General features: G+C 44.4%; 1 protein-coding gene across 3 annotated transcripts in view; it reads left to right on the forward strand.

Annotated features, from left to right (window-relative positions):
- pvrl2l (PVR cell adhesion molecule related 2 like) overlaps positions 1-18,687 on the forward strand; it is a 309,617-nt gene that overhangs the window by 175,421 nt on the left and 115,509 nt on the right. The window contains exon 7 of one of the 3 annotated variants that reach the window (XM_047605221.1): positions 972-4,477. The exons of the other annotated variants lie outside the window; for them this stretch is intronic. Within the exon in view, the coding sequence (XP_047461177.1) occupies positions 972-1,585 (614 nt within the window). The 3' untranslated portion in view covers positions 1,586-4,477. Of the gene's footprint in view, positions 1-971; positions 4,478-18,687 lie in introns of those variants that run through there. 3 annotated transcript variants of the gene reach the window in all.

Raw genomic sequence — 18,687 nt, forward strand, 5'->3', positions numbered from 1 at the left:
TTTGCGAGAATCCCCTCATACAAATCCTACACTATCTGAGCCAGACCCCCCCCCTCTCTCCCTTTTTTTTTTTAAAAAAAAAAATGTATTTCCTCTCTCGTACTCCTGCAGAGAATCCTCTTAAAACTTCCTGGTGTGAGTCTCTCTCCGCGGCGTGAACCTTTTGTGCGGCGCCCGATCAGCGCGATCTGGACTCGGTCCCGGGTTTGACAGCAGGTGATCGCTCTGCCCCGCGGCTTCGCTAGCTGACCGATAAGAGAGGCTGGAGGGGAGGGAGGGGGGAAGCAGAGTAAGCAGAGGTGGTGACGGCGAGGAGGAGGAGGAGGAGGAGGAGGAGGAGGAAAGGGTGTGACGAGTGGGTATAATTAGGAGAGTTGGAAGGAAACAAAGGCTTTTGTCCAGGCACGACTGACCGTGTGCTCATTTCACCCTCTCCAAGTAACCAACCCCCCCATCCCTCTTTTCTGCCTGTCTGTCTGTGTGGCTCTGCCGGCCTCAAACCTCTAACCCGTGGCAAAGACGGCACGAGGCGCGAAACTAATCCCTCTTTTGCTGATGCTGTAAACCCATCTCTCTTTTTTTTTTGTTTCAACCTGCAACTGAAACGAGAGCGGAGAGGCAAACTTGGCTCACACCAACATGAAGTATGAAACGAACGCTTTCCCCCGGCGAAAGGCAAAACGGGAGGGGGGGGAGGAAAGGGTGACGCCGAAGCTCTGGGAGAGTGAATGAGTCCCGTTCAGCCTGATCCCAGCAATGACTGACTGCTCCCTCAGCGAGGGATTACACTGAGGAGAACATTACCACACACTTATAAGAGGATTGAAACACACGTAGAAGAGCTGTACTTACAATACGAGAAGAACTGTGAATGCCTCCTCCAAAAAAAACCAGCCATCACTTCCTTCCTTCTTTCTTTTCCTCCACCCATTTTTTTTTTTTTTTCCAACCCCCCTCCACCCCTTCTGCAGAAGCCCTGGAGGACCCGTCCAGCGCCGGCGTAGTGGCGGCCGCCGTCGTCAGCTCCCTGGTGGCCCTGCTGCTGGTCGTGGCGCTCGTTGCCGTGCTCCTGACCCGCAGCCGCCGGCAGCAGCGGCGCGGCTACACCACCAGCGGGGACTCCATAGCGAAAGGCAGCGGCGGGGGCGGTGGCGGCGGCGGCAGCAACGGCGGAGACTACGGCAACAAAGCGTGCCTGCTCTTTGCCGGCTCTGGGAACGGCGGCGGCGGCGGCAACAAGAACGGGACGGGCGCCAACAACAACGGGCCCATCTACACGTACCGGGAGGGCTGCGACGCAACCGGGACCCTGACGGAAAAGGCCAACGACTACCACCACCACCACCTCGGCGGCGACATGGAGGAGGCCGAGAGGAGGAAGTTCGACCTGGACGACAGCATGGAGGAGGAGGAGGAGCGCTACGACAGGTTCGAGGGCGTCGGGGCAGGCGGGAACATGCTGCCCCCGGCGTACCACGTCCACAGAGGCCACGGCGCCGAGGAGGAAATGGACGTGTACCTCGACGACGACATGGAGTCTCAGAGAGACGGCTCCGTCATCTCCCGGACTGCCATTTACGTCTGAGGACGGAGGGGAAGAAAGGGAAAAAGGGGCGAGGAGGAGCCAGACTTCACCGCGAGATAAATCAACTTCACCTCCATCAGCTGAACAACCACATGCTCAACATTCAACCTGATTAAAGAGTTGCCATCAGATATATCTTCAACTTCCTATAATTCCAGAAAAGAGGATTAAAGGATCATAAAAAAAGCAAATAGAAAGTCGGAAAGAAGTTCCAGGAAGCCGGTGAAAGGAAGCACGTGGTGGGAATAGAGGCGCGTGGCTGAATATGTGTTTAACTGTGTTAACATGGAGACGGATTTGATTCGGTGTCAGTCAGATGTTACAGAACGGGGGAAAAAAGAAAAAGAAAAAGGAAAAAAAAAATCAAATAACTGCCGAGTTCAAACAGCAGAAACTACAGCAACTCTGACGCAACGCTGCTCATCGCTACGTTCTCGTTTCTTCAGCTTCGCAAAAGTGTGTGATCATGTGCCGAGTGACTAAATAGTTTGTATTTTATACTCAAACAGAAAAACGTAATCTGCAAAAAAAACCCGGGAGCACGATAATCACTATTCAACAACAACAAAAAAAATAAATAAAAAAAGATTCAAAACTTCGCCTTCCTCCATGTTAAACTGTCCCACAGGCTCCAGTGGACGTGGCCACATGACGCTCTGCAGCGCAACAACACTTCACATTTCAAAAAAAAACAAAAAAACTTGTCGCAGATTCCGGTCGTTTCTGCGAAATCCCGGCGACTGCTTTGACTCCGGAGCTGCGCCCTGCGCCACCACCTGGTTCTCCCAGCGGGTGGCGCCGGAGCGAGGGCCACTAAAAGCCGAGCGACGTGACAGACTGAACAGTGTGCGCCGCTGTGTGGCCGGCTGTGGTGTTAATGGTGTGCATCATCCATATATCGGGCGCCGTCTCACTATAGCACAGTTGTTGTTGTCGTTCTCGCTGTTGTAGATTGTTGTCGTTCTCGTTGTCGTTGTTACTGTTGTGTAATGGTGTTGATCTCGCCTCGGGGGGGGGGGGGGGGGTTTCACACGGTTCCACATTGGGGCGGTAATGACTCATTTAATGGTTTAAAAAAAAAAAAAAGATGTACTTTTCTTTGTTTTGCAACTCTCTCTTCTAAGTTCCTCTTCTTTCTCTTCCTCCCTCCCGTTCCGTCTCCTTTGTACGTTTTCCCGCCACTCATCCTCTCCCCCTCTCATCTTTCTGAGCTTTCTTTATTTACATAATGGGCGGCTTAGACAAGTGCCACCGATCTGCGCGCTCGCGGAGAAGGGGATAACTTGTATTTGTGTTCCTATCTGGGTCGCGTTCGACGAGGCGAAAATGTTCAGCGGCTTTGTTGGCGGCGGCTGTTTTCCACGTATTAATTCTGTCCCGCAGGATGTTTTTCCTTTGGATTAGTCAGGTCCAGGTCCAAGGATGTGAAGTCATTCGAAATGAAATGAAACTCCCCATGAAACTCCCTGGCCTTGGTTTCTTCTTCAACACTTTTTTTTGTTTAAAAAAAAAAAAAATAAGCATCTGTTGACGGGGCAGAATTTGTTTCACTGGTTGTTTGTGGGAACTGAACAATGAGACAATGTGACAGTTTTTTGGAGAATTTGCTGAACGTGCAAAAGATTTGGAAGAAACGTCGGGAAGATTTAGCTTTTTATGTTTTTTGGAACACTTTTGCCTTATTGATTCCAAGCTTTTTCTTTTCTTTTCTTTTCTTTTTTCAGAGTACCAAATGTATTATTTTTTTTTTTTTCAATAAACTGTTTAATTAAAAGCCTCCGAGGTGACGGTGACGGTGGAAGGATACGTTCGGGAGCGTCTTCTGCAGCCCGATCACGCCTCTTTGCAGACGCCTGGCGACGTTGTAAAACTGACAAAGAGAGAACAAGGACGCGTTTAAAGCACCAGAGAGGAGCAAAGTAGACAGGTGCTACATGCTCGAGGAGCAGAACTGAGCGCATCCCCCCCCCTTTTTTTTTATTTTCTGTTTTCAAGCTTTTCAAGCTCGACACGTCGCAGCAGAACCGTGCAGCCGCTCACCGTGGACGTGTTTGATTGTGTGCGGTGCCGGGTTTTGTTCTCTGCGGTTGGGGCTGCGATGAGTAAACACAGAAATGAAACGTCGTGCTTCAACAGAAAGACGTCTGCAGATGCAAAAACGAGAGTTTTCAGAAATGTCTCGGCACCTGAACAGATGGAAACTGAGATGTGTAACGTTGGGGGGGACGGGCCTCGTTCTCTCTCTCAGATTAAGAATATATTCTATTATCACCCAACGAGGGTTAAAGATCTGGCTTATTTTGTTTCCAGTGCTTCTTCCTCCACATAAAGAAGGTTTTTTCTCTCTGGTTGTTGATTCTTGTTGAACATTACGCACCGTGCAGTCTGTTGTTCTGTGAATGAGACCGTTGTATCACTTCATGAAGCCTCGTATCGTGTGTTCGGACAAGTTGCCAATTAAAAAGTCAAAGTCACCTGAGAAGCAGCCGTGCTCTCGCTTTGGTTTCACGCGTATCACATGTTATTTACTGTAACACCGCGGATTAATGGGATTAAAGCGTTTAAAGTGTGATGGTTTCTACTCTGCCGGGTGCGTGCATGCTCCAAGACCGAGGCTTTTCAACTCCGGAGAACAAAAAAGTTCAGCCACAATAGTTCATGTTATGTTCTGATATCTTAATTGATTTTTTTAATTTTAATTTTTTTGTATGTTTGAACGGTTTCACCCTGAAAATAAAGCTTTTTTGGAAGCGTCCTTTTCCCTCTCAGCACCTGATTAGTCCCAGGTTCTTGTACCATGGATGCACCCGCAGCCAGAAAACTCCTTCTCTTCAGTCATTACTTTTGTTTTTGCACAACCCATTTTCAATAAAAGGAAACCATTTAGTCTATGAAGTCTATAAATACCAGACTCTCATTCCTCGGCACCTGGTAGTGATGTGCACCTGCTCTGGGATGTTTAGCCTCTTCAGTAGATCTGCCACTGCCAAACCAACACTTCTGTCCTTCGATACGACACAAGTCAAAGCTCCACGTACAGATTAGATTAGATCAGGTCCCTACTTAGTCTCTCTAATGGGTTTGGAACGTAGACAATATTCGGTCATAATGTTATGCCTGATCTGTTTATTTGTTTAAATAAACTAATACTCAGTGTCAAATGGATGCTAGGAGGCTGCACACTGACTGTTTAGTTGTGTAATAACTGGTATAAAAAAAAAAGAAAAAGCACCAGCTTGTCTTAACATTCGCTGTCACTCATCTGGAAATTCTCTGAAGTTTGAAATCACAAAGTTCGAGCCTCCGACTTTAATGAAACACAGCATGAGGTCCGGTGGCAAACAGCGAGACGTTTGTGCGTCGCTGCGCTAACATGAGATCACATTTGTGCTTTTACGTCAAAAAAGACGTGTGAAAAGCAAGAAGAAATGACAATTATTATATTATTATAAAAAAAAACGACCTTAATATTAATAAAGCCACTGCTTCATTGAAGGAGATTAAACTGCAGAGAAACATCTTCAGTTTCTTTTCAGGAACCAGAAGGTAATGAATGGATTGAGATGGCGCTTGGGACCATTATTAAAATAAAGCGTGATAACCGTGTTGACCTGCGGTGAGAGTCGGTCCCAGGAGACCGTCCGGTGAGACGAAAAACGAGGTCACGCCGGCGACAAGTGTCCGCCTGTGATCTTTATACCCGCACGCTCCGCTGCTCCGGGAGGTTGCGGCCGTGAACGCGAACCCCCTGTAAAGTCCCGTCCCGGTCGGGCCGCGGCGCCCCATGCTAAGCAGAGGACGCCGTGACAGGTCACTCGGCCCAGTCGGGAGGGAAAGGGGCTGGAACGGAGGTGGTTCAGGCGCTACATCTGGGGAATGCCAAACAGGCCGGGAGAAAGAAAGAAAGAAAGAGAGAAAGAGAGACTTTCTCCTCTCAGATCAGAGAGTGTGAGAGAGGCAGAACAGAAAGTGAAACCCCAGCCCCTGCAGGGAGGATGAGAAAACTTCAGCAGTTTTTTTTTCTTCTTTTTGCAAACCACCTGAGACGGAGAACGTTTGAAACACTGTCAATTATTCACCGTCGAGCCCGGAGTCAGAGATGGGCAGATGTGTTACTTGTGGAGCCCGATTGGTTGGAGATGACAAGAGTGTGTGAGAGGAGGAATGGGAGATTGGCAAGATGGGGATTTACAGCTCTGACAATGAAAGCTGGAGGTGGGCAGGAGGGAAGCCTTTCGGAGGAGCTTCTCCGAGCGCCGTGCCGTGCCGTGCCGTGCCGTGCCGTGCCACCCCCCTCCACTCGGCAAATGGCCACTTCCACGCCAGAAACCGGCGGCCAATTAGTGCGAAGAGGCCGACCTGTTTAGCTTTCCCGAGCGCCGTCTTTCCACGACAGATCTTTCTAATTGTAAAGAAATGTTCAGCGTTTCTCCAGAGACTCGTGTGCAGGGGTGGGATTGTATAGATCCTCCTGTTTCATACCCCCCCTCCTCCTCCCTTCATCCTCCCTCCTCCCTGCTTCAGCTTTAGCACCCAGTACAAGCTGTTCTCTGCATGTTTAATTCAGCAGGAGGCATAAAAGTGTTCCGCATTATCTCCCTTTCCTCGCTCTGAAGGAGAAGGAAGACGGCAAGACGGGAGAAAGAGGAGAGGAGAGGAGGAAGGAGAGGCCTATTAGTTATTGAGCTCGGCTTTTGTTGTTAATCCAGTCAAAGCCGAGCCTCTGCCAGGCCAGCTGAGACTCCGGCAGATGTGGTGCGGATGAAGTTTCCTTCCTCCCGACGCCGGCTGGAAGAGGCCTCCTCGTTGGACCCTGGAACCAATTTACTTAACGCAGCGCTGTCCTGCTTTCCCTGCTCCTCTGGATACCTTCCTCCTCTCCCACTGTGCTGCTGTTGCAGTGTTCTGCGCTATACTTAGGGGGGTAATTCGTCACGGCCTATTTTTTATTTTTTTTCTTTAGTCCGGGTCAGTTCAGGTTTTGTGTATCTGGGTTTGGTTTTCGAGTAGCTATTCGTTTTAAATGGGTGTCTGCTTAGTTTCTTTCTTTCTTTAATACTGTATTTCCTCTAACAGTGGTCAGTGTTAATTAATTGCCAGCGTGATTCACACCATTGGTCTTCAACAGGGGGGTCGCAAAATCTTTGATCAGACATTTAAAAAAAAAAAAATTTAAAAAATACTCCACAATTTAATTATTATTTTTTGATGTACTTTAACATGGGTCCAACATATTTACAGGAGCTGTCTCCACACAGAGCGCTGCAGTAGCCGAGACCTGTCAATCTAAGCTTCCTGTACACAGTAGGCCCCGCCCCCTATTGCTGCTGAGCCAATCACGAGGCTGCGTATTACACGCTGACTCTGTCAGATTCCCTGCAATTGGCTGAGAGTTTAGCAGAAGAGAAGCTAACAGGGCATGTTATATATGTGTGTGTGTGTGTGTGTGTGTGTGTGTGTGTGTGTGTGTGTGTGTGTGTGTGTGTGTGTGTGTGTGTGTGTGTTTACGGCAGGTGGTCACCTTACTATTGTACATTTTTAAAATAAAAAAAAATATTAGAACCTGTGCATTATCTGAACAGCTTAATATTGAATTCAACATGATAATGATGTATATTTATAAATAGCACTAGGCTGAGTTTATTATATTTAACACATATAGTAGGTATGGGGTCACTACTTATTCACTCCATCAGTTTGTGGTCGTTGGCCTGAAAAACGTTGAAGACCCCTGGTTTACATGAACACATAGTCCAGTGTAGGTGCCAGATCTGCTCAGGTCAACTATATGTTCGGCTCCATTCAGCTGTGAGATCGGTTCATGGTTAGAAAACATGAGCTTAATTTATTTTTCACGATATGTTTAGAAGAGGAAGCTCGATAGAATTTTTTCATTTATATTTTTTTAATTTTCCACAAAACACTGAAAATACGATGAGAGCACATTACTCATAGAGAATACAGTAATAAAACGTCAAAATAATTCGAGTTTAATCCATTCATTTTTATATATTAGGCGCAAAAAGATTTAAGAAACCTCTGGTATCGGCTGAGTAAGTCTCCACCTCTTTATCCCTCTTGTTGTCCAACCAATTAAGAAGCCTGAAGTGGGCGGAGCCTGTGGACGCCATGTTGGATGAGCTTTACTCCGCCCACACGCGGATACTCCAAATATGGACATGGGGGTCGTGTCGGACGTCGAGACCCGCCCACCCAACTCTCTGCTACCTGTTAGCTCAGGCTACCACCTGTCACTCAAAGCGGGAACGCCCTTAATTATGCAGAATTTTAAGCCTTAATAAAAAATACATTGATGATGAGTCAGAAAAAACATTCACCCCCGTACAGTTGTCATGAAAAGTGAAATAAACTATTGGGACCAAAATCGTTTTTTGTACCCGGCTGTAAACATGTTTATTAATGCTGTTTTTAAGGCTTTTTAACATGGGGGTCTATGGGGATTTGTTCCCTTTTGGAGCCTCAAGTGGCCACTCGATGAACTGCAGTTTTTTACACCGATTCACTCAGATTCAGAGATACCTGCACTATTAGAGGAAAATATACGGTAAATATGGTGTAAAGGTATAAATAGTCAGGCACAGGAAGATGAACTCTTCCCTCCTATTTCTCAGATTTTTGCACCTACCCTTGTTTGTGCATAAATGCATGAAAAAGTGTCATTTTAGATTCATACTTCTGGTGAATTCAGTATTTTTTTATATTATTATTATTATTCACCACCAGCCTCCATGAGAAATATCCACTAAATGTGCAGGTAAGACACTATTTGCTGACATTCTCTGGTTCATTTAAATAAAATAAAGTGAAAGCCATGAAGTGAAAGAAGCCATAGAGGTAAAAGTGTTGTTTCTTTTAAGATTCAGCAGATGGACGTGGCCTGCAAGACAAACCATTGTTCATTTATCTGGACTCTGTCTGATAATTACAAGAGGGGAGAGAAGGGTTTTTTTTATCAAATTGAATTTCAGCACTGCTTCTTTAACCGTAAAGGAAACTTGTCAACCGGCTTTGACGTCGCTCTTTGTCCTCGTGTCTCCTCCTTCTTCTTGGTTCATTCTGTTTTCAGCGAGGTCTTCGCTACGAGTGTCGCTCTGCAGTGCTTCCTCACATCAGACCGTAGAGTAGAGCCGCCTCCTATTCACATACTTCCACCTAAAAAAAATAAAAAATGAAAAGCACTTAAGATTCTCGGAGCGTTTCTTAAACGAACGACCCTTCTCATCCGCTGCTTCTGACCCTTGAAACCCAGATAGCCGGATGCCAGATAGCCGAGCAATTGACTTCACTCAGAGCGAGGGTGGCGCTGTATTAGCTGACATGGTCCCGGCAGCCGGAGACGCCAGACTTCATCCTCTGATGGCGACCTCAGCATTGATGTTCAGACAAAAGAGGCTGGTTTGGTTCATTTCCCCAGTGAAGAGGTTTTTTAATCGTTCATCTTTTCGGTCGGACAGAGACATTCAGGCTTTTTATTTCCTCCCGCGTACACGACCTCAACTCTCTTCTTCTTCGCTTTGAATAATAAACTTCTGCAGGAGTCAGTTCTTCTTCTATTTGGTGCCAAAAAAAAGATAAAAGAAAAAAATAAAAGCATCCCTGCAGGTCTGACCCCACTTCATGTAACACGAGTTTGAACTCGTTGTGAAACGAGTGTAGCTTAATATCAGTGATGTGCGAATTGATACTTGTGATACCAGGTCTTTAAGCTCTAAAGTTGACTCTTAAACCAACATATAGATACTTTGGATACTTCAGACAACATGACAAACTTTGTGTTACACCTCAGGTTAAACCACAACATAGAATACGAGGAAGTTTTCATTTTATTGTAGTTCTTAACAATAATTTATTTTAATGGTCTTATGTTTCGTTTTGTATTAGCTTGGTTATATAGTAAATGAGGCCATTACCTCAATATACTTCAGAGTTTAAGATAAATAAATAAATTACTCTGATGTCTATATTCTTTATGAAGCTATGATTTGAGATTTTTTAGGTTTACCAGAAACATTAATCTGCATTTACTCAAAGTATTGGATCGGTATCGCCGATACCAGCCTGAATTTTGCTCAGTGTCAGATCAGAAAGGACATCGTCGATATCGAACAATCATGTGAAATGAACTTTTAAGAAAAGCGTCTTTCAGACTTTTAAACCAGTCGCTCGTTGTTGCTTCCGAACGCTGCGAGAACAAGGTGATCAAAGAGTTTATGACCCACTTGTGTTTAACGTCGCCGGCTGTGAGACGGCTGCAGATGTTCCGTTATGGTGTTCAGGTTAGTGGATTCAATTTTATGGTTTGCAGTCGCGGCCGCTCGTGGCTCCGTCTGTACGGAAATACAGTTTACCAACTTCATTCAGGCTCTTTTTCCAGTAATTTCAAACACGCACAAATAAATAACCTGTTGAAATTATGTCAATCAACTATTTCCTGGAAGAACATTGTTTTCTGTTTGATGTTCTTCATTTGCAAAACTGATTCTTAGAATTATAATAATGTAATTATGTATCCTTATGAGTCTAAATGCACTCTGTCACAGACTCTTGTGCCCTAAACTAATCTATTATGCCACATTTTTCTTGACTTGACTATAACTTGACACTTGGTTCACACCTCCCAGATCGATACAGACAGACTGTGGTCGCAGCTAAATAAGTGTGAAGTGAATTATCACGGAGCCCACTCAGCTCTCAGTGTTTGCTTCGTTCTTGAGGAGTAAACAGCTCCGACATCATGATGTCGTGTACGAGGCGTGTGGTTCGAATCACATTAAAAAAAAAAAAAAAAAAAAAGTGGAATCAAAGGACGTTCGAGGCCGACGTCTTCACCGGCCCCGAGGATCCTTGACCTCGGTCGGAAGAAACGAGTCTTTTGAGTAAATAAAATATCTAAACTCGGTCTGTTGAAAAGGTCTCAGCTCTGTGGACCTCTGTCCGTGGACCTGCCCAAGGATCAACACAGAAAACTTGAGAAATAGATTTTTTTTTTTATTTGTTTATTTTTTTTCCTAAAGAAAAGGTTGAAAGGGATTTCACAGGAGTAAACAGTGGAGCAAATAACATGTCTGACCACAGACGTTCAGTCATATAAATCTGACCTCGAGTCTCAGAATCTTGACTTATTCACTCAGTATCAGCCACAACATTATGACCACTGACAGGAGAAGTGAATAACTTTTCTGCTGGGAAACTTCTGGACCTGGCATTCATTCATGTGGATGTTACTTAGACATGTAGCACCCTCATAGACCAGACCAGACACCCAGACACCACAGGACGCCCTCAGATGTCCATTTTCTAATGAGTCCCAACTGTTTTGGAGGCACATGTAAGACCTGCACAATATTAGGAAGGTGGTCATAATGTTATGCCTGATCGGCGTAGATCACTTTAATTCTTAAAGTTCTTTCTTACTCTTTTAATCTTCCCAACCTCAGACATTAAATTGTGTTTTTTACTTAGATGAGTGGAAAATATTCAGAACAATTGATTTTTTTAAACAAAACTATGTTTTTTTTTTCTGTTTTTAATAATTAAACGTCATTCAGCTTTTTTTTAGCTCGACTTTAAATTCTTTAAACAACCAGAAATGCATGAAAACAGAGGAGGTTAACGTCCCCCACGGGCCAGACTTTCTCGTTCCAGTAAAAACCTGGCGTTGTGACCGACTAGGAGATTACCACTCCTCTAAACACAGATGTGTTGTTTTGTTTTTTTTTTTGTTAGCGTGAAGTCCTGCTGCGCTGGACGCCAGCCCAGCTTCCCTGTTTCTTCTGGGAGCGAAAACCACAGGACAAATAAGAAAAAAGCTCACTCTTTAACAGATTTGATATTAGGCAGAAGACAGAAGGAAATATTTTAATAAAGGGGCGGAATTATTATGCGTTCCAGTTTCCAAACTTTACACCCAGAAAGCAGGAAGACGGACTAAAACGATCCCAAGCCGAAAAGCTCCAGAGCATTTCGGTCTTCGGGCTCTGTTTCAAAATGCATGAAGCGTTCTCTTTGGAACATGCAAAATGCAGAGTATTGAGCCTGAAAGAGGAGTGTTCACACCCGGAAACATCTCAACGAAAACCTTCGCTTCTAAAAAGTTTCTCGTGTCAGATGATAAATGTCTCAGTTTCTGGGGCTGAAACTTTTAACGTGAGACCTGACGTTAAATTCTTTAATTTATTTATTTATTCACTCATATTTTCTGCCTCTTTACTGCCTCTTTACCGTCGTGTCACGTCAACGCTGGTGACCGGACAGATAGTTGGTTGCTGCTGTAGTGTTTTTCCTGCAGGGAGGGGGCAGGCTTATATGTTTAGCTGCTGAATGAGCAGATCACTCCAGATCATCCAGGTGGAGGAAACACACCAGGACAGAGTGTGTGCGCTCAGCTTGTGTGGCGACAGCGAGTCTGAGTAAGTCTATAAGCTGTGAGGCTTAAAGACCCTGTTGGGCCTTTAGCTGCTTTAGCTCGATGTGTCTGGTCATCGAGGATTTTTCATTTTTTTATTTTTATTTTTTTCATGAGCATGGTCTTCTCTGAATCTGTGTCAGTTTGTTGTGTGACGACTCTTCACATTCTTAATTAATATTATACATTAAGATCTGGACGTCAACTCAAATGTTCACTCAGGGCTGCCTCCAAAAATTAGTGAATTCCCACAGACCTGCGTGTTAAAATCATATATACACTGATCAGCCACAACATTATGACAACAGGAGAAGTGACTATTATTGACCAACTTGTGACAAATCAGTGTTCTGCTCGGAAACTTTTGAACCTGACATTCATTCATTTAGACATGTAGCACCCACCTAGACCAGACCAGACACCCCCCACCCCACAGCAGTGACACTCCTTGATGGCAGCAGGATGCAGCCTGATGCAGACACACACACACATACACAAACATTGCCTTTCTTTTTTTGTGAAAATCACAAGGTGCTGATTCACTAGATCCCAAACTGATCAAGTACCAAGACACCACAGGACACCCTCAGGTTGATACCACGTATTTCCTTTCCGATCCGATACTGGGTAAAATTCATGCTGGTATCGGCGATATCGATACAAGGTTCACAAGGTTTGTTGTGTTGCCACGACTCAATAGTTTAGTTCCTTTCCACTGCGTTCCTACATTATTTCCGATGACTGAAGTATCGAAAGTATCGATATTTTGATTTGAGCATCGATTTTAGAGCTTAAAGACCTGGTATCGATATTTCAGCATCGATCGGCACATCACTAACACACAAGGTTCATGTCCATTCACTGATGAGTCACAGCTGCAAGGGAGACCTACACAATATTAACAACAAGGTGGTCATAATGTTATGCCTGATCGGTGTATACAGTTAAAATAGACCTCTTTACAGCGTGAATAAACGTTTCCAGCCGTTATTCTAGTTTTATCCATTCATTACATCAGTATGTGGGTGAATCCTTACCTAACTCACCTGTTTCTGACCCTGTGCTGCTGAATTAAGACGACAGCCGCTTCCTGTTTGACATGTGGGCGTGGCCTCAGCTTGTTGTTGCCTGGGAAACAATATCCCACCTCAGCTCCTCTTTGGCCTTTTTGCCGTAGCCAGGAGTTACATGGAGTCAAACGCTGTGGTATCGGTGACAGGCAGGGCCTCGTGCTTGGTCCTTTAAACCTCGGGAATAAAACTGATTTGACTGATCTCACATTTTTACAACACGTCAAACGGCTCCTTTGTTCTAAACAGTGATTTCAGCTGATTACAAAAAAATATATAATAATAGTAAAGTTGTGTGATCCAGTTTCACAGCAATCAGTCATGGAAGGTCGTGCAAAGAGGTTTTTGTCTCTGCACTCCGCTCTCACTGGTTTACATTACACTCTGTCTTTTGTGCGTCTGAAGTGTGTTTGTGTTATTTGATTGAGTGAATCACAGAGAAGTCAGAAGTGTTGATTAGCCGCCCGGTTAGAGAGGTGAGGTTCTCTGCTGCAGGATTAGAGACGCTCACTTTCGAGTGCCTCATAGTTTTAGACTTCCATGCGTGTGTGTGTGTGTGTGTGTGTTCCTCTAGGTGTGTATCACTGTGTGTTTTATACGAGGAAGCTACTTCTTTACTGCAGAGTAAAAACCGGCTGACAGGCGAGTAGGAGTGTGTGTGTGTGTGAGCACAAACTCGCGGGCTGCTTTCCTTCAAGGAGCAAACCTGACAGCTGACTTTGTTTCATTGTCGACGTAATCTGCAGACGCGCCCTCGCTTCACGTGTTTGCATTTCCCTCCGAGCGTTAGCGATGACATCACACGGGCATGCAGTGCACATCACGCTTGTATCTGTTCAGCAGCCCTCCAGTGATTCCCTGCATCATAAAAAAGAAAAAATAATAAATAAATAAATAAGATGAGACGAGTGAACGCTGTATATTCTGCATTTTACCCCTTTTCCACAAACTTAAAACGCGTAAGCTCTCCACGTTCACTGGCATCTCAATTACAAGATGCTGCAACAGCTCAAAGCGACAGATGATACGATAAAAATATCATAAAAAAAAAAAAAATAGTTGACACGAGCGCTGATTTTTTAGCAGCTGTCAAAACGCTTGCTCTACAACTTCGGTGCGGTTCAGTCCCGGCTCCCTGAAGCTTCATCTCGCCACGGCTCGTTCCGAGCATCATCCCCTCATTATGTTTTCATGCGAGCGGGTCGGGGCGCTCTGCTGCTTCGCTCGGCGCTTGAGTTCGACTCGCGCTACGCTGTACGCGGCTCTCCTGCACCGCGCGGTCGATGTATTTTGTAAAGCAGCTTGAAAGAAATCAACTCCACATGCGACGCAGTGAAGAGGAATCTTCTCTACAGTAAAGATTGTGTTGTGCCTCCACGTGCAACAAAGTAAAGATTGTGTTGTGCACTTTGGTCGATGATTGGAAAATACGTTCTAGTTTCGCATTGTGGCGTCTCTCCCGAGTGAAGAGAAATGGTCCCGCTTCACACAAAACCTGCAGATTGAGTGTTTATGCGGACGTAGAGACGTGGAGCTGAATCCTGAGCGGTGGATGGAGGTGGCAGGAAGCGGATGGTTGCATCTTCCACTGAGAATCTGACCGAGTGTGCGTCTGGCCTGTGGAAGGTATCTGCAGTTCTTCAGATAAAGCCAGACAGCAACATATTACAGACGGAGATGGATCCGTGTCTGTTTCTCGTCTCTTTAGAGGCTCCTCCAGGGTATGAAGTTTCATATTTGAGCCTCTGTTGTTGGAACAAAGTCCAGCCAAACAGGGATTTAGCCTCATTTTATTGCGCCAAGTATTGGCACTATATTTAACATAGAAGCTACAGTATAGATAAGAAGAGTCTTTCTTTCTTTTTTTTTTAATCCAAAGATGACTTTGAGTTCTCAGCCTAATTTTTCCGGTCAGTAGGAAAACATCTGAGAAGCTGGGGAATGTCAGAAGATTTGAGAGCGTTAAAAGTAGAAATGGAGAAGCTGATGGTGTCAGTCTTGATATTTGCTGTAGCTCGCGACACAAACAAAGATAAAACACTTTAATATTTAGAGATATTTGCAAGTCATTTCTCGGGATGAAGCCAGATCGACCGCTCTGAAACTAAAAAGCCCAAGGACGTCTCTCTGTCTCCATGTTTCTCTGCAGCAGGACAAAGCGAGCACTAAAAGATAATTGAAAAAAATGTTCAATTAATAAACGCGCCCCCTCCTCCTCTGATTTGCAGCCCTGGCCTCCATTGCTGCCTCGTGGTTACACATCATGCCTCTCTTGTTTTTTTTAAATTGCACTTTTCATTTCTCCGCCAGCTGTCTCGTCCTCTACGCGTCGCTCCTGTATTCTGCTCAGCTCTGTCAGGAGAAGTGGAGGAAATAACAGGGGGGGGTGGGAGAAGGAAAGAAAGAGTGAAAAGGAAAAGAAGATTATCTACATTAAACGTAACTGCTTCCATTTTACGTTCCATCAAGTCTTCTCGGGGAAAGAATCACTGTCTTACTTTATTCATTTCTGCTCTTTTTATCGTTTCTAAAGCGAGATAATAACAGCGTCTTGTCTTTGAGGGAGTCAACCTCGTGCACATATATCAGGTTCAGCTCTGTGTATATTAATCACTGACAGGAAAAGGAAATAACATTAACCACTTTGGGACTTTTTTTAAAAAACTTTTGGATCTGGTATTTATTCATGTGGATGTTACTTAGACATGTAGCGCCCACCTAGATCAGACCAGACCAGACCAGACCAGGCACCCTCCACCTCATAGCAATGACACTCCTTGATGGCAGCAGTGTTTCAGGAACAACTCAAAAAACACGAAGAACAGCACAATCTAGGGCACCACCGAGCTCCTGCAATGTCTGAAGTGCAACCTAGTGGCATCAGATGAACTGAAGCATATAATAGATTTAGGTCAGGGCCCAGTAGAAGGCATCGAGCCCTGGGGTCATCCTCATGAAGTCTGTTTCTGACCAGTGGCCTGCTGGAAGTCATGTCGTAGGGCTTTGGCAATGCTCATCCTGTTCCTGTCCTGAACGTGGTTTGGTTGTTGGTCTGAGTGTTTCAGAAACTGCTGATCTACTGGGATTTTCACACACAACCATCTCTAGGGTTTACAGAGAATGGTCCGAAAAAGATATATAAGAATATCCAGTGAAAATGCCTTGTTGAAGTGAGAGGTTAGAGGAGAATGGGCAGACTGGTTGGAGATGATAGAAAGGCAACAGTAACTCAAATAACCACTGGTTACAACCAAGGAATGTAGAATACCATCTCTGAACGCACAACACGTCCAACCTTGAAGAAGATGGGCTACAGCAGCAGAAGACCACACCGGGGGCCACTCCTGTCAGCTAACAACAGGAAACTGAGACTACAGTTCACACAGGCTCAACAACACTGGACAATAGAAGATTGGAAAAACGTTGTCTGGTCTGACAAGTCTCGATTTCAGGGTCAGAATTTGGCGTAAACAACATGAAAGCATGGATCCATCCTGCTTTGTATCAATGGTTCAGGCTGGTTATGGTGGTATAATGGTGTGGGGGTATTTTCTTGGGACACTTTGGGCCCTTTAGTACAAACTGAGCATGGTTTAAATGCCACAGCCTACCTGAGTATTGTTGCTGACCATGTCCATCCCTTTATGACCACAGTGGACCATCTTCTGACGGCTACTTCCAGCAGGATAATGCACCATGTCACAAAGCTCATATCATCTCAAACTGGTTCCTTGAACATGACGATGAGTTCACTGTACTCAAGTCACCAGATCTCAATCCACTAGAGGAACCTTTGGGATGTGGTGGAACGGGAGATTCTCATCATGGATGTGCACCCGACAAATCTGCAGCAACTTGCGTGATGCTATCATCTTTCCAGTAGAACCCTCTGGATACAGCAGCCGAGGTCTTTGTGAATTCAAGCAGCATGTCATATTGTGTAATTGCTGCTGCTGTTGAAGAGCTGATTGAGTAATTACAATCAGAATCAGAAGCACTTTGTTCACCAAGTACAATAAATATACAGAATCTTGTCTCGGTGAAGGTTCTCAGAGGGATAATGTCCTCAATAAAACCTAGTCCCTCGGTTCATTACAGAAGTCATCATCTCGTATAATTTTTAATTTTCTACCGTGATCCACTTTCTCCAGGGAAATGAAGCTGGGGATCTCCTGGCCAAGCCGTCACAGATAAATCCAGAGCTTCTCTCCAATAATAGTCATGAGAAGATTTGTAAAGAACACAGGGCGTTGGTTTCATGTGATCTTTCTGCAGGATCCTCGCTGCTGAGAATTCCTTGTTTATTCATTGTCAGTCAGACACTGTGAGGAGACTCAGTTTTCTTTCTTTATATTTTTTCTATCAGTAAAGTTTTGGTGCCTTGAATCAATGCTCAACTCCCTCCGGGTGAATGACTGCAGACGTTTGTAAGAGTCGGGCTGCATCGGCTATTCAAATATCTGATTCCAAGTTTGTAAGTAAAAAGCTTTCACTCAGCTTTCGAAATTTAGTTTGCAAAGTAATGTGAATGTGTGGCTGGTTCAGTGGTCTAAAACATAGGTGTTCAACAAGGGGTCCAGGAACTGCAGGGATGTCGCAAAATCTTTGGTTGACTAGACTTTTTTACATATTTTTTTTTTTAATCTGTCAATTATTTTCTTTACCTGTCTATACATGAGTTTGGTTTAATTGTTTACGGCCACCCTACTGTTGCACATGTCTGTAATAAGGAAGTTATTTGAACCTGTGTGTTACTTGAATAGTTTAATATTGAATGCAGCATGACAATAATAATGTATATTTATAAATAGCGCTAGGCCGAGTTTAATATAGAACACATATAGTAAGTAGGTGGTCCCTGCTTAAACTCTCCATCAGTTTAGGGGTCCTTGGTCTGGACAACGTTGAAGACCACCACACTAAAATCCCTAAAATCCAGCACTGGCAGAAGTGGCGCACACTGTAAAGCATCCTCCCTAAAGAAAAAAGGTTTCTCAAAATGAGTCAAAAAGAGCTTTTCACAGTAGCTACAATAAAAGACATGGGGGAGATTCCACAATACTCTCAAGTTCAGATGAGTTTAATTGTCGACGTAGATTATGTTGCATTCGTAGCTTAAAATTTTTATGTGGTAGTGTGTAATGAGTGTCTATGTTGCAGCTCTGGCTAATTCAATTACAGTTTTATGTAGCTCGGTAGATATTGGAAGGGGAACAAAAAAGATAACCATAATTGTCATGTGTGCCTCTATAAAATAACACCAGCATTATATTTGGTATTAGTACGATAGTGTATGAAGCACTACAAATTCCCGGGCTTGTCCTTTTTTATCTTTTTTTTTTTTTGCCATTTCTAGGTCATCAGCCTAGCTTTAATCAAAACCACGAGCTTCACTCATTAGTTATCAGCGTGTTAGAGCATCGTTTCACTTTTATGACTTTTTTTTTATGCATACTCAAATTTCTATGTTCAGATTCCTGTACTTAATGCACCTCAGTGTAATGCAGACATTTAAAAGACTACACTGGTGTGAGTCATTTATACTTGTGGGCTCATCAGTCTGGCTCGCACTGTTAAAACTCCACCCCAGTCATAGAAATGTTTGT

This window comes from Mugil cephalus, chromosome 14 (assembly GCF_022458985.1).
Source record: "Mugil cephalus isolate CIBA_MC_2020 chromosome 14, CIBA_Mcephalus_1.1, whole genome shotgun sequence".
NCBI lineage: Eukaryota > Metazoa > Chordata > Actinopteri > Mugiliformes > Mugilidae > Mugil > Mugil cephalus.